This window comes from Malania oleifera, chromosome 12, assembly GCF_029873635.1.
Source record: "Malania oleifera isolate guangnan ecotype guangnan chromosome 12, ASM2987363v1, whole genome shotgun sequence".
In the NCBI taxonomy this organism is placed as follows: domain Eukaryota; kingdom Viridiplantae; phylum Streptophyta; class Magnoliopsida; order Santalales; family Ximeniaceae; genus Malania; species Malania oleifera.
Window position 1 is genome coordinate 77,912,461 of NC_080428.1, and position 20,346 is coordinate 77,932,806.

At 36.7% G+C, this 20,346-nt stretch overlaps 1 protein-coding gene across 1 annotated transcript; it reads left to right on the top strand.

Annotated features, from left to right (window-relative positions):
• The first annotated feature begins 4,753 nt into the window (after positions 1–4,753).
• LOC131144019 (pectinesterase inhibitor-like) lies at positions 4,754–5,296 on the top strand. Its single transcript, XM_058092362.1, has one exon. It carries the CDS (start codon positions 4,754–4,756, stop codon positions 5,294–5,296), a length of 543 nt encoding a protein of 180 aa, XP_057948345.1.
• The last annotated feature ends 15,050 nt before the right edge of the window (positions 5,297–20,346 follow it).

Below are 20,346 nucleotides of genomic sequence, written 5' to 3' on the forward strand. Positions count from 1 at the left end.
TCCATCATGAGCTTGTTGAGTGCAGAGCAAGAGTAGGAGGGTGGGACTTGCCGACTTGGGAGCTTTCATTGAAGCACAGTGCCGTAGGCGAAAAGATTTTCTGTATTGGATGAAGCCTGTGTTGGGTTTGAGCATCCCTTCTATGTGGAAAAATTCATTTAATCTTTTAGTCTATTTTTTTTCTGGACTCTTTATTGGGCATTTTTAGAGGTCGTTTTACACCTCATTTAAGTAGAGAAAATTACGGTTGACAATGGAAAATTCCATCATAAAAAGTGAGAGAGCGTGCGGCAAAAGAGGGAGAATCATATTGAGAAAATATGAATTTTTGCTAGTGCATAGTTTTGATAAAATGACAATCAGAGTATCATTCGTGGTCTGATCGAGCTGATTTTTTTGTCAGTAGATATAGGACTCATAGACGCTGATTTTGAACGGTTGGATTGGTCATCCCAACACTGTAGTGCCAGATAACGCCTTTTGAACAGTAACCACATTGAGAAAATATGAGTTTTTGCGATAGAGTGTAGTTTTGATCAATTGACGATTGGAGGAACACCCGTAGTCCGATCGAGTTGATTTTTTGTCAGTAGATAGAGGACTCATAGACGCTGATTTTGAACGGTCGGATTGGTGGTCCAAGCACTGTAGCGTCAGATATGAGGTTTGAAAAGTAACCATGTTTTTGGTAAAATTCTCAACTTTTTCTCTTTGATTTTTAAGATCTCTTGCTTGCTGTTAACTAAAAATAGAGTTATGTACTCATTGTGATAGTTGAAAATTTATATCTTGTACCAAAACTTTTATCATAGTAAAGTTTTTGAATGGACTGTTAAGTCTCGTAGTTTTTACCCTTTAATTTGAAGAGGGTTTTTTCACATAAAATCATGTGTCGAGATGTAATTGATATTTGTGATTATTTTTTGGCTAATTTTGTGTTGTTGAAAATATATACTTTTGTGTTGTCATATCATAAGAATTAATTTTATTAATTGGGAGAAAAAGAACTTCCAATTATACTTTCGCAATTTTTCAACAAGTCTTGTTTTTTCCTACAGGTCTGGCCATGGATTGGTAAGTTAATCCTATGCTTCTTATCATATGCACTGGACTATCAACCCATACCACTGATTGTGGAGACAGAAAAGTGACTAGGCCCAATAACGTCGCTCAATCAAAATTCTAATATTTGTCTATGATTATAATCTCATGAATTATGCTGCACCTAACCTTCTTCCCATTTGTTTCATCCTTGGTGTGTTTCATATCACTCTTTATTTGTGCCAGTTGGATGAATCTGGCTCCTCGTAGGAAGTGGAAATTTTTTTAAAAGCATAGTGCTTGGGAGTTTTTGACTTGACACTTTAAAGTTTGGATTTGACTAAAGTAGAGTTTTGTGAATTTAAAAGAAATTGAAGATAATTTTATATCAATGTTTTGTTTAAATATACACATATCCCAATTTAAGGTCTAAATTTGCTCCGCCAATATGCACAACTTTATATTTGGAAATATGAAATTTAAAAAATAAATTTAACTTTGTGTGAATTTGATTAAAATATAATACAAAATTATGACGAATTTCATTCTAGCCCATATAAATTCGAATACAAAATCTTAGTATCATACTCGCAATCACAATTTAAGTTTCGGAAATATTTTCTTAATAAAACTAAGGGAGTATCGGGAAGAATGTTTATTTAAATTGTCATTAATTTTGATCCTTTAAAAATTGTTGCTGCCTATTTGTTGAGGTCGTCTTTAGTTTGGGATTATTAGTTATTATTTTACGGTTCGTTTGATTCGATGGAAGAGTTATTCCTTGGAATAAGATGGAATATAATTTAAATGAAAGGAACAATTATTTCTTATATATTTTTAATTATTTCATTCAACATGTAATAAATGATGAAATATAGGAATAGTTACTCCTTATCTATTTTTTATTATGGACTCACAACATGTTTGATAATTTCTTATACAACTCATTGTATGTATAAAACATATTAAAATTAATCTATTTTTGAAAATAAGGATTATGTGGAGCAAACATAATCTTAGTTCTTCTACAACATATTTAGTTTGCATAATGGAATCCAACACGAGAAGAATAAAATGAATTTTGAAGTGATAAATTTGATTATGTTTGTTATGAATTCATTCCATTTCTCTCCGAGCATGCAACTCATGAAATAAGAAATAAAAGAAAGTTGAGGATAGTGTGGCCAAACATGGTCATATATAATGTGGGCACTGCCTATCCGTTGAGCATAATATGAAAACTTTCAATTAAATTAAAAATTTTAAGTGGGAATATTTAAGTATAAAAATGAGTGTGGAAGAAAGAGTTGCACACATGTATGGATAATGGATTTAAAAAAAAAAAAGAGTGCAACGAAGACTTTCTAGGAGGTCACCAATCTTAGTACTACTCTCACCTAAACACACTTAACTGCAGAATTTTGATGGGATCCGGTGTATTAGTGCTGGTATATATGATCGCACCCAATATGAGAAGTTATGGGTTGGGTTACATTTGGATGCATATTATTTTTCTATATTTCATTAATATTAGTTGGAACACACACACATATATATTGGGGGTATTTCAGCATATTTCTTAAATCAAAATATGATTTTTTTAAAAGTCGCCGGATTGACTAAAATGGTATGTACGACTTGTGACTTTGGTGACCCCAAGATCACGGGTTTGGTTTCTCCTTGAGAGTTTATCCAGGTGAATGCTAGGGGTGCGCCAATGGGCGGGAGGCTTTTACCACTTGGGTTTGGTGCCGCATCATAGTGTTCAAAGTGGCGCGATGATGGTTAGAGTTCCCAGATTATATATATGACTTTTAGAAATTGTGTGGCAAATTGTCCTTCATTTATTCTAAAAGTCAAGTCAAGGGAACAAGATACTAGTTTTAAGATCTCTTTACTTTACTTTTGTTTGCCAAAATCATAATTCAGTATTCTGTCATTATTTTTTTATTTTTTGAGCTTGGATTGAATTGTTCAAAAAAGAAAGATGTAAGTTTCAAAAATAAATAAAGATTTCGAATGAGGCATTTCTTTACTATGAAAATTTATTATATACATATTCATTATAAGTACTCCTTATTTAATAATGGCAAAAAATAATTTTTTTCATAATAATAAATTGATTAATTATAAAATTGTGACTAGAGTTAAAGTAACCTAGGATTTTTATTTTTATTTTTTTTAAAGATGTGGTCTTCTTGTGTAATATCTGCTTATTCTACATCTTAGATTGTGCTTCGCACGCAGTCTTCTTCTTGGGTTAAGTTTAGAATAGGGACAAGCAAAATGCCCTGCACAAGATTATAGACTCCTAAGGGATTACATTAAAATTCGATTCTTTAATTAAGCAGCAAACTCTTAGGAGATGGTTAATCTTGTTTATCCACTGGGCTAGCTTAGGTTATGTTTGGCAAAATTCTTAGATGTATTACTTTTAAAATTTTTTAAGATTATATTTTTGAAAATGTGGGTTCCAAGTTTTAGATTTAAATTATTTTGACAAATTCAATACAATTTTACATTACATTTTATTCGAATTCATATCGATTTTAATTTAAAATAAAAATGAAGTCAATCTTCATTTTAGGAAATTTATGACAACTTGATACGTAGTTAGTCTTAAACTACTTTTCTGAGTTTTAGATTTTGAAATTTTCTCTATTTAACCATGTCAATAAAAATTGAACTTCAACTCCCGATGCCCCCATGAGTAAGAAAAGAAAAACAAACTCAACGAAGTCTTAAACTACCTTTCCCTTTCATTGTTTCATCATGTCTGGTTTCACCTCTCTTGAATTTTCTTTTCATGACTTTTGAATTTTAAAATAAATATAGGGACACATAATCCGTCATTATGCACTTCTCAAAAACGAAAAACAAAAGAAAATACAAGCAATGTGTTGAGACTTAATTTAAACAAGAAGCAATAAATAAATTGCGAATAAGATAGTTTATATAAGAATTTTTTTAGGCTTTTTCGCCGTGCTAGACGCAGCATTAATTTAATAAATCAAATGGAATAAAATTCAATTTGTTACTTGAGATTTATGCATTATTTGTTCCTTTTTTTTTTTTTTTCCCCTAACATTTCACTTTGAACTCATTTCATGCATATGTCACACAAAAAGTCATCTCTTTTATTAACCCAAAAAGCACGCGTTCATGGCAAGGGCCAATGCAACTAGAGAAAAGAGTTAGAGCGAGCTAAACCACTAAACAAATTGTCAATTAGTACAAAATAAGGGTTCTATTGGTTGTTTGCAACCATTCTCATTCTAGTCCTTTCGATATATATACTCTCTTTGCTAGATACTAAAAATCAGACGCAGATTCACTTTGCACGAGACTCAATAGAGGAAAATTAGAAGTATCCAAAGAAAGGTCATCTCTGACCGAGACGGGAATGGTTGGGAACAATGTTAGGCATTTTCCTTCACACAAAGAGCAATGCTAAAATCAAGGCCAACCTCGAGCAACAACCTATATTTGAAACCTGCCACAACCATAGTACCAGAAATCTAAATTACCCCCACTGTCCTTATTTATATAACCCACAAAATCCCCCTCCTCCAACTCCCCCTCGCACGCAGAGGGACCCTGAGCGGAGAAGAAGAGAACGCCCTAACCAAAATCCCTTAGAGAAGAAAAAAAAAAAAAAAAAAAAACTACCCAAAAAAAAACATTAACAGAGCTAGCTAGCCACGCCCAGAAAATGGCTTTGAAACTCCACGCCTCTTTCTCTCCGGTCTTTCTGGTGGCCGCCACCGCCCTCCTCCTCTTCGTCCTCCCCTCGGCCTCTGCCATCCGCGGTGCGGGCGCCCACAGCGGCAACACCAATCTCTGCGCCCACGCCGACTACCAGGCCCTCTGCAAGGCAGTGGTGAAGAAGGAAGTGCACCCCGCGGCCGCCACTGAGAAGGCGATCCAGGCCGCCCTCAAGCAGGCCAACAGCGCCAAGTCGCTGGCCGCCAAGCTCGAGGCGGCCAAGAAAGGGGCAGCCCGGGGCGCATTCGACACTTGCAATGACAACTTCGACGACGCCATCAGCAGCCTGCAGACCTCCCTGACCAGCCTCAAGGCCAAGGACAAGGGCACCCTCAGCACCAACCTCTCGGCCGTGATCTCCGACACGGTGACCTGCGGCGACGGGCTGAGTGAGGGGCCCGCCGGGTTCGGGGCGGACCTCGTCAAGGCTAACCAGCTCCTGCGCCAGCACGCCAGCAACTGCTTGGCGTTGGCAGAGCAGGTTCACTGATGAATATTGATTGATTGAGAAGATACGTTGCATGCATGGGCGGGGGTTATGTATCTTGTGGTGAATGTCTGATTTTGGGTTGTTTGGTTATTGCGTTTAATATGTATATGTGAAGGGGAAGAAGGTGGGGAGGGGGAGGAGGCGTTGTTAACTTGCAAGGAGGCGTGGCTTAAACCTTAAAGCCATTGTTGTTCTTGTGCCATTAAGATGCATGAGAAAAAAAAAAAGACAAAAGCTCTGGTTCTCTCTCCCTAATATTATATTATGATATTATCCCATTATTACTAAACTTTATTTATTAATCCTTAGGTTAATTGGGTGCTGAATGATTTTATTTGTGGAGTTATATATATATAGGCACATTAATTAATAAGTTCTGTGTTTTGTTTTATTTGTATATTTTCTATATCTTTTTGTCACGAGAGAGGGAGGGAATTGAAATAGCAGTTGGTAGACACATAAATTTGTTCCAAAGGGATCAAAATCTAAGTTGAATTATTGAAAAGATGAAATTTGATATTTTAATAGCTTTAAAAATTGTAGTTCTGTTTTTCTTTTTAAATTTTTGAATGGTAAGGGAAATTTTTTATCAAAAAATAAAAAAAATAAAACCTCAAATTAAATAAGAGCAACCTTTTTACCAAGAGAAATTATTATGTCAAACTATTTAACTACATCACATTTTGAACGTTCAATCATATTTTTAAATTTTTTTATTTTTGTGATCTTGAATTCCTTCTTCTCCTTCACCTACCTCCTCTTTTTATCGGTCACGTAGTAATCAAGAGTCTAACCTATTTATAGGGCCTAGGATGAGGTAGTTGCTCACGGTGAGCACCTCGGTCATAGGTTTCACGTGGAGATAGTTGCTCAAGGTGAGCACCTTGGTTATGGAGCCCATATGGAGGTAGTTACTTGAGGTGAGTACCTTGGTCATGGGGCCCATATGGAGGTAGTTGCTCAAGATGAGCACCTCAGTTGTGGGGTCCATGTGGAGGTAGTTGCTTAAGGTGAGCACTTCGATCGTAGGAGCCATGTGAACTTAAGGTGAGCACCTTGATCGTGGGACCCATGTTGAGGTCATTGCTCAAGGTGAGTACCTCGATTGTGGGGCCCACATAGAGGTAGTTGCTTAAAGTGAGCACCTTAAGCATGGGGCATATTTGGAGGTTATTGCTCGGATGAGCACTTGATCATAAGTGACTTTTAGTGACAAATTTAATCCATCACTAATACCCCAGAATCGTCGCCAATATTTTCTCGAAATAATTTCCGTGCAAAAAATTGTTTCTTGTGCGATTTTTAGTGACGAAAGTATTAGTGATAGTTTTAAAACCGTCACTAATAGTGTTGTATTAGTGACGACTGCTAAAACTATCACTAATGCTTACATCACTAGTGATGGTTCTTAAAAATCGTTACTAATACCAACTTTTAGTGAAGAAATACTTTCGTCACTAAAAACCATTTTTTTGTAGTGAGAAATTGCATTATATGATTTAAGAACCTTGATGGACCATAGCTAAGCACGGTACCGTAACTTTGCAGATACCAGTGTAGCCACACTTAGAGTGTTGGTGTTATACAATTGATTATACCATTGAAGTGTAGAGTTACCCCCTGAAGTCTAGACTGGTACAGTTGACTTAGTCTAGTTAGGCCAACCATGGCTAGGTCCCGCCTTCGAGCTATACAACCCGGATCATGCGGAGTTAATTCATGACGTTGTTTGTTTATCCATTTAGGGCAGTTCTTCTATGCATATATGCACATTTACTTATACAGAGTATGATGAGAAAGGAAAGTATGTATTTTGAAATATATTTGTATATACGTTTAACGACCTGCTTATCTTATCATATAATAAAACATATTTAATAATATAGTCAACCCAAACCCGTGGGTAACGGGGACACATCTGACATTCACAGTGGAAACTTAAGCAGTAGTAAATATAAATTGACATTCATACAACCATAAAATATATAATACTAGAGTCAACTACATTCCCAAGTACTGTGTTTATATACAATCTCCAAAAATACAAACTTAACTCTAGGATCCCATATCAAAATCTCCTGATCCTAGTTCAAACTTACCCTCCTAGCGGGGTAGTACAACTAACTCAATGGCGGCCTCGATCCACCGGTCTTTCTAGGTTTCTTGAAAATTATTTAATGGTCGGGGGTGAGACACTTCTCAGTAAGGGAAAATAAATTAAATACAGTTGTGTGACAACACGAATATTTAGTGCTATAATACATATACAGTACATTTCATATGCTGGAAAACATACATCATAACATACTGAATAATCATATACTTTCATAATTTCTAATAATTCATACTGATCATAAAATATCTGTATATCTGATAATATTGAAAATTTACTTAGGATATATAGTTAGCTGATGTCATGTATTACCTCCCATGACGGGTTGGGCAACCCAAAGGCGGGACCCGATAATGGCTGGCCGACCACTGCCGAGTCTGTAAGTACAATGGGTCTGCCACACCCTAGTCTAGACTGCCAGGTGGACGTCTACAACTCTACACTAAAAGCCACATCGACTATCCATCTCTCACCCTTGTGGGGCGGTTAGCACAAGTCTGAACATAGTAATCTGATATGTATAGCTACAGTAGCGTGCTCCTGTAACTGAACTGAGCTATCATCCGGGTTTTGATAATATATAATACATGATAATATATTTGTCTAACATAAATAGATTGATAACATTTTTTGAAATAACATACATACATATGGCCCTGCGCCAATTTCTTTCATATCTGCCACCCTACGCCGAACATTCATAAATACGGCCTTGTGCTAAATATTTCATACATATCATTCTGAATATATAATTCATTTATCATGTATTTCAAAAACCATAATGTACTGCATTATTTCATAATCTCTAAAAACATGCTTTATTCATAAAATTGTCATAACATAACACTTTTCATGTAAAATAATATTCATGCCACACGATGCTGAATAAACCATACATTATATTCTAAAATCATAATTTCTGACATTTCATACATATATATACATTTCAACATAATAGTAGTATTTTCCCAAATATGCATTTTCTCCATAATATACAAATATAATACATGCTTTCCTGAAAATTAATTTTCTAATAAATAATAATAATTTTGCATGAAAAATAACTGTTTTAGTTTATTCTCTTACTTGATTACTTGAAAAGAAACTCCCCTAAAATATCAGTCCTGCACTCGCAGGGCTCCTCGTTCAATACCTTGAAAATGGAAACTCTTATAACTAAACTTCAGTATTTTTCCCTGAATAACATTTCCTATAACTATGGAAAGACCAAATTTTGCATAAAAAAGTCTTGCCTTAACCTAGGGATGAATTTTAATTCGGTCCCACCAACGATCCGCTCCAGTAGATTTGGAGAGAACTTCCTCAGGAGAGTTGTGGTGGCCTCAGATCGTCGATCCGGTGAACTTTGGAGCCAAAATCGAAGAGAGAAGAGAGAGAAACTGTAATAACCCGAGGAATTAATTAGGGTCTTGTCGACGAAGACAGGGGATTTGTCGACGAGGATACATCAAGATCTCGTCGACGAAGACCTGTTTTGTCGACGAGAAGATACCGAAAGAGGGTTTAAGGCAAACTGAAACTCATCGACGAGGGTGCAGGTTTGTCGAAGAACTTTCTACAAGACTCGTCGACGAGGTGACGTGTCCCGTCAACGAATCCGGCTCTATAAATAGCTGAAACCCGGATTTTTAACTCAATTTTCAACACAGAAAATTCCTCTCTCTCTCTAAAATGCACCCCTCCTCTCTTCAATCTTGGCTCCATTTCTCCTCGGATTGAAGGTCTGAGGTCACCACAACGCTCCTAGCGAAGTTCTCTGTAAGTCTGCCGGAGCTTATCTTTGTTGGAGATAGTTTGAAATTCATCCCAGTTTCAAGGTAAGGCAATTTATTTAGGATTAACTTTCCCTACAGTTATAAGAAATGTTGTATGCAGAAAAATACTGCTATTTTGTTCTAGGGGATGATGTTTCAGGATGTTGAACAGGAAACCATGCGGGTATAGGGCCAGAGTACAATAGGGGTTTTTTCAGAGTTTAGGTAAGGGAAATATGCTATGCTAGAAATTTTGTTATATATTTCAGAAGATTTTGAATGTGTATTTATAAGCATGCAGATCAGATTATTTCTCCAGAATAGCGTGAATATTATTTTTACAACAGAATTATAGAAATTGAGCATGAGATTTTGATTTCTCAAATGTGTGGCATGAGTTTATTACAGTATAGTATGTAGATTTTACAATATTACAGATATTCAGTTATACAGATTATAGCAATGAATGAGACTTAGAATATTTCTTAGAATAACATGATTTATAAACCATAACACTCAAACAAAAATTACAGACAGATATTACAAATATTTCAGACAGATATTATAGAAATTACAAACAGATATTATAGATAGATATCATAGTTATTATAGACATATATTTCAGATATTTTAATAGATATTACAGATAATTCATATAGATATTTCAGATATACAGCTCATATTTATAGTGTTGTGGTTGTTTTGAAATCATGTTAAAAGCAGCAAGAAGATTATATATTTATATATGTATACAATATTACACAGTTTCAGACCCCTGTGGATATTACAGATAGAGATATACAATAGAGCACGGTACCGTTGCTATTTCAAACACGTGCAACCATATGACTTAGATAGTATGTGGATTCCGTCTAACAGTGCGAGGAGAGATTGCAGTCTCCCCAGCATGCTGGGCTGAGGTAGCTGGTTTGTCACGACCTGCTCATTTTTCTACATTTTTTTTTATAATAATATCATCATAAAATCAATACCACACATCTCACATTCTAACTCAACAGGTCACAATTCACCTGGACCCGTGGGTACCAGGGATACATCAGAACATACAGTAGAAGCCCTAGCAGTAGAAAACATACAATCTCATGCATACAATCTCATGCATCTCATCATTTCATATATCACAATATACCAGAGTTACTACAATCGCTGTACTTCTATATATACATCCCAAAAATGAAATCTAGGGGCAAATCCCACAAAACCTAACTATCCCTACCAAAAACTTACCCTTCAAAAAGGGCAGATATCCAGCACTAGGTTAGCGGGGCTTTTCCCGCTCTCCTATCAGGGGCTCCTGAAAAGTTTATAAGATTAAGGGGTGAGACACCTCTCAGTAAGGGAAATAAACTAATACCAGTGTGTGGCAACATGAGTATTCCGTGTTCTACATATATCATACATAACATATTCAGTAACTGTTTATCAAATCTGGGAAAACATACATATATCATCAAAACATGGCAGAACATACTGCATTTTCATAATCATATTTTATCTCATATAATAATAATAACATAAAAACATCTCTGGTAGGTTAGCTTACTGTTGTCATGTATTACCCCCACATGATTGGGTTGTGTGGCTCGAAGGCGAGACCTGACAATGGTTGGCGGACCACTGCCAAGTCAATAGTCCAGTCTGTAAGTCCGATGGGTCTGCCAGACCTGGTCCGTACACCAGGGGCGATAACAGCACACTTCTTTAATAACCACATTGACCATCCAATCTCACACCACTCCGTACAGCGGTGTTAACACAAATATCATGATCACGAAAACCATGGACACATAGCAACGGCATTGTACAAGTGCTAGCCTAGACCAAGCCAACCAAGTTCTAATATCATATACATATACTAAAACGGTGATACATAGATATCTCATATCATTTATTCTCACATCAACCACATCATTTTGCATATATACGTGTATCATAAAAATCATCGGCCCGTACGCCAGTATTACACATTTTATCATAGCCCGATCCGTAAGCTGGCAAATCACATAGCACAGCCCGTACGCTGGCAAATCACATAACTCAGCCCGTACGCCAGCAAATCACATAGCACAGCCCGTACGCTGGCAAATCACATAACTCGGCCCGTAAGCTGACAAATCACATAGCACAACCCATATGTTGGTAAATCTCATCCACATAGCACAGCCTGTACGCCGGCAAATCATAGCACATCCTATAAGCTGGAAAATCATAGTCACATATAAAAATCTCGGCTCATATGCCGGTTTTCCATCATAAAAATCCACATCATCCATATTCCCAGAAAACAGTATTTCACAACAGTTTTATACTCATGCCACACAAACGGATTTTCACATATTCAATCATACGATCATTTTCATAGTATTTTGCAAATATAAAATATATATATATATACATTTTCTCAAAACAAAACTAGCTTAGTTTATCCCCTTACCTAATTCCTGAAAAGCCCCTAAGAAAATCTTCTCCGCACCCGCAGGGTTCCCAACTCAACACCTTGAAAATGAAAACCCCTAGCATTAAAGTTCAGTATTTTTGTATGTAAAACATTTTCTATAACTGCCACAAAGTCAAATTTGGCTGTCTTACCTCAACTCTGGGATGATTTCCAACTAGCTTTCACCAAAAATCCACTCCAGCAGATTTGGAGAGAACTTCCCTAGGAGCGTCGTGGTGACTTCGGATTGTCGATCCGGCAAAGATCTGGCCCGAAATCGACAAAAAAAAGAGGGAGAACCGAAGGGGAGAGAGAGAGAGGAAAGAGTTAGCTTCTTAAAGAAGCTTAAAATTTGGATTTCCATATTTATAGAACAAGGGATTTCGTCAATGAGCCACGTCATTCGTCGACGAGTCCTTCACAATTTTCGTCAACGAGACCCTATATTCGTCGACGAAATTCAGGCTGCCTCAGAACCCCTCTCGGTATTTTCTCATCGACGAGCCCCCTGTGTTCGTCGATGAATTCTCTTAAGCCTTCGTCGACGAATCCCTTGTATTCGTCGACGAAGTCTTGCTGACCCCCTTTTTCCATTTTCCCCCCCAAAGTTCAATGTAGTCAACGGCCTCCTTCTGTTTCCGATCTCCATTTCCCTCTCTTTATTATTTAAATACCATTCTAAATTCGTGTCGTTACACGGTTAGACGAGGATAGAGGTTAGAGATGGCCCGGAGTGATTGCAGTGGGCTAGATTTACACAGATTGGCAGATGTTAGAGATTCAAATTGACTTGCCTAGTAGGCTAACCAGAGTAAGTCCAACCTACGGGCCGCATAACCCTATCATGAGGGGATATATCATGATATATAGATCCCAGGGTATATCAGAAGTTCCTATGTACAGATATATCACACAACAGCAGTTTATACTATTTTATTAGCAGTACCTTCAGATAGTAAACTCCGATACATAACTATGTTTTAAATTATATTCTATATATATTCTGCACAGTTTCTCAGCTTATTCAAATTACAGTATCAGTATTAATCAGTATTTGAAATGTATAACTCAGCCGCCACACACTACTAATAGCATATTTCCACTTATTGAGTGTCTCATCCCAGTGACTTAATGTTTTTCGGGAGATCCAGCTAGGCGAGCAGATCGGGCTTGCGGGTAGAGATTGTCTTGAGCTAACCTTGTGGGAAAGGGTAGGTATATTTGAGATACCAGTGTTTTGGGATAGTTTTCAGATTATAGTGACGTCACTGGGTATTTTGTATTGTAAACATATTTCAGAGTATTATAGTTTTCTAGTATTGTGTATAAGACAGTGTACAGTTTTTCAGTTACTGCTGGTTAGTTACATATGATATACAGAATTATTCTTAACACTCCTTAGATCCTGAGTTTATTAGACAGATGACATTTATTGCATTCAGATAGAGAGAGAAAAAATGTTAAATAAATAACAGGTCGTTACAGAAATTGTAGAGAGGAGAGAGAATAAGAAAATTTTATATTTTATGCGTAAAAAATCTGAGATTTGGGCTATTTATACTATGGGTCCATCGACGAGTCATGTCACCTCGCCGACGAGGTCAAGAGGAAATTCGTCGACGAACTCTCCCCCTTGTCGATGAAATTCAGAGTTACCCAAAACATCCTCTCGATATCTTCTCGTTGACGAAGCATACCCTCGTCAACGAGCCCACAATGCAACGTCGTCGATGAATGGTTCCTGCCTCGTTCTATTACTGTTTACATTTCCCTCTCTCTTTATTATTCAAATACCATTATTCTTTGGGTCATTACAATACGTGTATATAGTTTTACATGATTTCATAGTGAAAGGAAAGGTAAATAATGGTTGTATATTTGTAACACTAAAGCTCATATTGTTACACACTGATAATAGTCTATTTCGTCTTACTAAAAGGTGTCTCACCCCTCTAATTTCTATTATTTTCAAGAAACCTAGGTAACCAAGCTTAGAGCTCTTCAGAGCCGAGTTTAAAAGTATTGTTTAGGGTAAGTAGTGGTGAGACACCATAGTGTATAAGAAAGTAATTGTGTATCTTCGGGATGGATTATGGATAATTATTTTTGGGGTTTATGTAAAACTATGATGATGATGATTAGAACTCTGGTATTGTAGTTGGATGTATATATATATATAGATGCTTCCGCTGAGTATTATGATATGTTGAGGACTGTTGTATTTGGTACCACTTTGGGTATCCCAGGATACTATAGTGTATTTTACACAGAGATTATGTATAGTATAATACACAGGATGATACAGGTTGGTATGAGAGTAGATTTATTATATATATATATATATATATATATATAAATAATAGCAGAATTTTTGGGTCGTTACATGAACCGTCACTAATAGTGTTAAATAAATTATTTTCATATTTTTTAAATAAAAAAAACTATTAGTGACGGTTCACAAAACTGTCACTGATAATTGACTATTAGTGACAAATCATATGAACCATCACTAATAGTGTTAAATAAATTATTTTCATATTTTTTAAAATAAAAAGACTATTAGTGATGGTTTCAAAAACTGTCACTAATAACTGGCCATTAGTGACGAATCCTCTTAACCGTCACTAATAGTGATAAATAAATTATTTTCATATTTTTTAAATTAAAAAACTATTAGTGACAGTTTACAAAACCATGACTAATAATTAGCTATTAGTTGTAAGAACTCAAACCGTGATATATGGGTTTAAATAATTAAGAGAGGGGTAAAATTGGAATTTGAGCTTGTATTTCTCATTGACGAAGTTTAGAGGCTCGTCGATGAGCTATCTATATGACCTCGTCGACGAGGACACCATTTCGTCGACAAAGGCAGTCGAGTCAAGGGCTATAAATATCAATTTCTATTACTTCTCAGCTAAGAAATCTAAATATCCTCTCTCTATCTCTCTAGAAACTCTCCATACACTTCCTCTCTCTAGATTTCTTCGCCATTTATTGTCAGATTTGACGATCCGAGGTTACCACGAGGATCGTGGAAGGATTCTCTAAAATTTTTGCAGATTGGGAACTTGTTTCGGAGATTTTTGGGTTTCGGCATAAAATCGAGGTAAGACTCGATTTTCATTTTTGATTTGGTAGTTTTGTAGAGAACGAAGTCCTAAGTATTTTCTATACTGTTGGTTGTAGGTTTTGGAACTCGGTTCGTTGTTTAAGGGCCTTAGAGTTCGGGATTTGCCATTTGGGGAAAAGGTAAGGGGAATCTGTTTATGTCGGTTATTTTTGAAATCAGACTTGGTAGAATTGTGGTTCATGGTCCTATGTGTGTTTTGGCTACTCATTTGGGGGAATCTAACGGGAAAAACTATGGGTTTTTCATGATTACGGTTTTGGGAAAAAGGGGGTGACGGGCTGCATCCTTGGTTTTGTTGAAAACCGAATGTATATGATGATTTATACTATGTTATAGGGATGACCGTGTCTTGACTTGTTTAAATTGTATATGTTTGGAAAGCCATGATTTAAATTACCAAATGGGTGTGGTTTGTTTGGTTATATGAGCATGTATGTGTGTATGATTGGTTGAAATGCGAGTAGGAACGTGTTTCTGAATTTGTTCTAGGTACTTAGAGTGTCCGTGTAACATCCTCAAAATTCTCACTATTATATATATATATCTATATATATATATATATATATATATATATATTAATTGATTCGATACCCTCTACTATGAAACTCGAGCCTCGGAAGGCACTGGGGTAAATTTGAATATAAAATCATACCTATGCAGCGGAAACGTAATCCATACATCCATACACATCACACAATACCAGAAATCTATATATCTAAACCATAACTATATAATACATCTCCCTCTAGAAATATCTATCCCAAAACACATAACCCTGCACAAACTTACCCTCTAATCCAGTGTAATCAAATAAACTCTCTATCTGCGAGCCTGATTTGCTCGCCCAGCTGGCTCACCTGAAAAATGTTAAAGTCATGGGGTGAGTCGACGCTCAGTAAGTGGAAATATGCTATTACTAGTGTGTGGCGACTAAGTTGCATACTATTAAAATATCATTAGAACTGTAATAAAATAGTAAATCTGTAAAGCATGTTCTTCATTTTCACAATTTATAATATAATTGTGTCATCTATATTTTCTACTTTTCATACTACTAATATTATACTATGCTCATCAAATACTATAAAACTGTATACATATACATAACTGTGCTTTATCCCTGGAACTCTATATGTAATGATTTGACCCTTTATAACAGGGTTGTGCGGCCCGTAGGCGGGACTTAAACTGGTCGGCCCTCCAGATAAATCAATATACTTTACACTACCTTAGCCTGGCCAAACTGCATACTCTTCTAGGCGCGGGACTGGCTTCTACCTCGTCAAACTGGCCCCCTCAACCTAGCGAACTGGGGAGCTGCATCCTCTCCAAGCACAGTTTGACGGTACCCATACACTATCTGAGATATGTGGTTGCACTCTATCTGTATATAGCAATGGTACCATGCCCTTTATTCTTTATCTGTATCTGTCTGTAATCATTCCTCAGGGATCTAATACTATATATATACTCTTTTACTATCTTCATCATGTTTCCAAAATTACCATAATGCTATCATTCTGTACTGTAAATACTGTAATCTCTGTATCATATATTTGTAGCATCTTGATGCTATCTCTGTATATCTGTCTGTATAATATGTCTATATACTCTGTCTGTATATTCTGAAAGTTATGGTAATAGGAAACATGGCATACTGTAAGTGCTGAATATACTGTTCTTAATAAAGCTGTAATATACTGATATGAGTAAAACTGTAATATACTATTCTGAATAAATATTTGTAATATACTGATTTGTATAAAACTATAACATACTGATCTGAGTAAAACTGTAATATACTTTTCTGAATAAATATATGTAATATACTGTCTATATCTGTGTATTCTGTATAGTATGATACTGTAAAAACTATATAAGTTTTTCATCACATAAATATCTACTCAGGCTACACAAGCATTTAAGACTCATATTCTGTAAAACTGGGTAATAAGCCGGTATATACATATGTGTAAAATCTCTATTAACATTATAAAAATTCAAAGTAGCATATTTCCCTTACCTAGTTTCTGAAAAGCCCTCACTGAACTCTGACCCTACACCCGCAGGGTCCTCCACTCAACACCCTAAAAACAACATCTCCTAGAACAAAATATCAGTATTTCTTTAACTACAACATTTCTTATAATTGCAAGAAAGGCATAATCTGAATAAAATACCTTACCCTGAATTTGGGATGAATTCCAACCCAACTTCTCCCACGATCAGCTCCGGCAGACATGCAGAGAACTTTGCCAGGAGCGTCATGGTAGCCTCAGATGTTCAATCCGACGAGAAATAGAGCCAAGATCGAAGAGAGAAAGAGAGGGGTGCATTTTAGAGAGAGAAAGGAAAGATTTGCATTGAATTTCTATCAAAAATCCGAGTTTTCACTATTTATAGAGCCAGATTCGTTGATGAGACACGTCACCTCGTCAACGAGTCCTTTAATAATTTCGCCGATGAACTTCCTCCCTTGTCGACGAATTTCAGATTATCCAAAAACCCTTCTCGGTATCTTCTCATCGATGAGGCTTGGCTTCGTCAACGAGGTCCCCTTACGCGCTCGTCGACGAACTCCCTGTGTTTGTCGATGAGGCCCTGTGTATTACTCCCTGGTTATTACATCCAAAGTGCAATGTCGTCGACGAAGCCTGCTATCTTCTTCCCTTTCCGTTTCCATTTCTCTCTCTCTTAATTATTTAAATACCATTATTCTTCGGGTCATTACAGTTCGGCTCTATATTCGAGGGCGTATAAAATCGCTGGCCATGTTTGGCAAGAGTTTCCAGTTCTATATCCGAGGGCGTGAGCCTTACCGGCCAATCACCGAAGGGTGTGGAAGTAACGACCCGAAAAATAATGGTATTTAAATAATAAAGATGGAGGAAAATGGAAATAGGAACAAAAGGAGGCAGCGGGAAGCGTTCGTTGATGACATTGCACTTTGGATGGAATAACCTGGAAGTAACAAACAGGGTCTCGTCGACGAACACAGGGATTTCATTAACGAGCGCATAAGAGGACCTCGTCGACAAAGCCATGCCTTGTCGACGAGAAGATACCGAGAAGGGTTTTTAGGACAGTCTGAAATTCGTCAATGAGGGAGGAAGTTCATTGACGAAATTATTAAAAGACTTATCGACAAGGTGACGTGTCTCGTCGACGAATCCAGTACTATAAATAGTGAAAACCCGGATTAAATTGTAGATTTTGGCACAGCAATCACTCTTTCTCTCTCTAAAACGTATCTCCCTCCTTCTCTCTTCAATTCCAGGTCCGTTGCGCATTGGATCAATGATCTGAAGCCACCACGATGCTCTCGGCAAAGTTCTCTGCAAGTCTGTTGGAGCTGATCGTTGGTGGAGTTGGTTTGGATTTCGTCCCAATCTCAGGGTAAGGCATTTTATTCGGTATTTGTCTTTCCCTCAGTTATAAGAAATACAATACACGAAGAAATACTGATATTTTGTTCTGGGGGATGTGGTTTTCAGCGTGTTGAGTGGAGAACCCTGCGGGTATAGGGTTAGAGTACAGTAGGAACTTTTCAAAGATAAGGTAAGGGAAATATGCTATGCTAGAAATTTTTATAATGTTATCATAGATTTTACATATATGAATATACCAACTTATTACCCAGTTTTACAGAATATGAGTTTTAAATGCTTGTGTGGCCTGAGTAGATATTTGTGTGATGAAAAACTTGTATAGTTTTTACAGTATATCATACTATACTGATTACACAGATATAGACAGTATATTACAGATATTTATGCAGAACAGTATATTACAGTTTTACTCAGATCAGTATGTTATAGTTTATATACAGATCAGTATATCACAGATATTTATGCAGAACAGTATGTTACAGTTTTACTTAGATCAGTATACAACAACTTTATTCGGAATAGTATATACAATAAATATAGTTTGCCATGTTTCCTATTATTATAACATACAGAGTATATAGATAGAGTATACAGACAAATATACAGAGATAACATCAAGATGCTATTGATACAGAATATAAAGATTACAGAGTTTACAGTATAGAAAGATAGCGTTATGGTAATTTTGGAAACATGATGAAAACAGTAAAAGAGTATATATGTATATATAAATAGTATCAGATCCCTGAGGAAAGATTACAGACAGATACAGATAAAGAATATAGAGCACGATACTGTTGTTATATACAGATAGAGTGTAACCACATATCTTAGATAGTGTGTGGGTACTGTCAACCGTGCTCGGAGAGTATGCAGCTCCCCAAGTCGCTGGGTGGAGGGGGCCGATTTAACGAGGTAGTAGCCAGTCCCGAGCCTAGGAGTGGATGCAGTTTGGCCTGGCTGAGGTAGTGTAGAGTATATTGACTTGTCTGGAGGGCCAACCAGATTAAGTCCTGCCTACAAGCCGCACAACCCTGTCATAAGGGGTCAAATCATGACATACAGTGTAGTGACTCAAAGAATAATAGTATTTTAATAATAAAGATGGAGGAAAATGGAAACAGGAACAAAAGGAGGCAGTAGACTTCGTCGATGAACGCAGAGCGTTCGTCGACGACATCGCACTTTGGAGGTAATAATAATTTCAAGAAATTTCCAGGCCTCGTTGACGAATACAGGGGTTGCATCGACAAGGCTTCTTCAGGACCTCGTTGACGAGGTTCTGTCTCATCGACGAGAAGATACCAAGAGAAAAATTTGGGCTACTCTGAATTTCATCTACGAAGGGTAAGGTTCGTCGACGCAATAACTTAAGGACTCGTCAACGAGATGACGTGGCTTGTCGACGAAGCCCGCAGTATAAATAGCCCTAAACTAATTTTAATTGCAGAAATTTGCCGCAGTCTCTCTCTCTCTCTCTACCCCTACGGATCCTCGCTCTTCTTCCGTCAGTCGTCGGATTGACGATCTGAGGCCACCACGACGCTCCTGGCGGAGTTCTCTGCAATTCTGCCAGAGCGGATCGTCAGTGGGATGAAGTTGGAATTCATCCCAAATCCAGGGTAAGGTCTTTTATTCAGTTTTTGGCCTTCTAGCAGTTATAAGAAATGATTTAGGTCAAGAAATATTGATATTTTGTTCTGGCAAATGTGATTTTCAGGGTGTTGAGTGGAGAACCCTGCGGGTGTAAAACCCGTCTAAGTAGGGGATTTTAGCAGAAATTAGGTAAGGAAAATATGCTATGCTGGACAATTTTACTATGTTTTAGTATAAACTATACGTTTTTATCAGATGATTATTCACGATAGAAATTTATGCAGTTTATCATTTATATATAATATGTTTAAAATTTCTGTAACGACCTGCTCTTTTTTTTCACATATTTTTTTTTTATATATAAATAAATTATCATCACATCATACATCCCAACTCAGCAGGTCACAATCCACCTGGGCCCGTGGGCACCAGGGATATAACAAAACATACAGCAGAAGCCTACACAGCACAAAGTATAAAATCATATACATCTCATCATAATGTGCATAACACATACCAGAGTCACTACAATTACTATCTCACAGTATATACATCTCAAAAATGAAATCTAGGGACAATCCCCCAC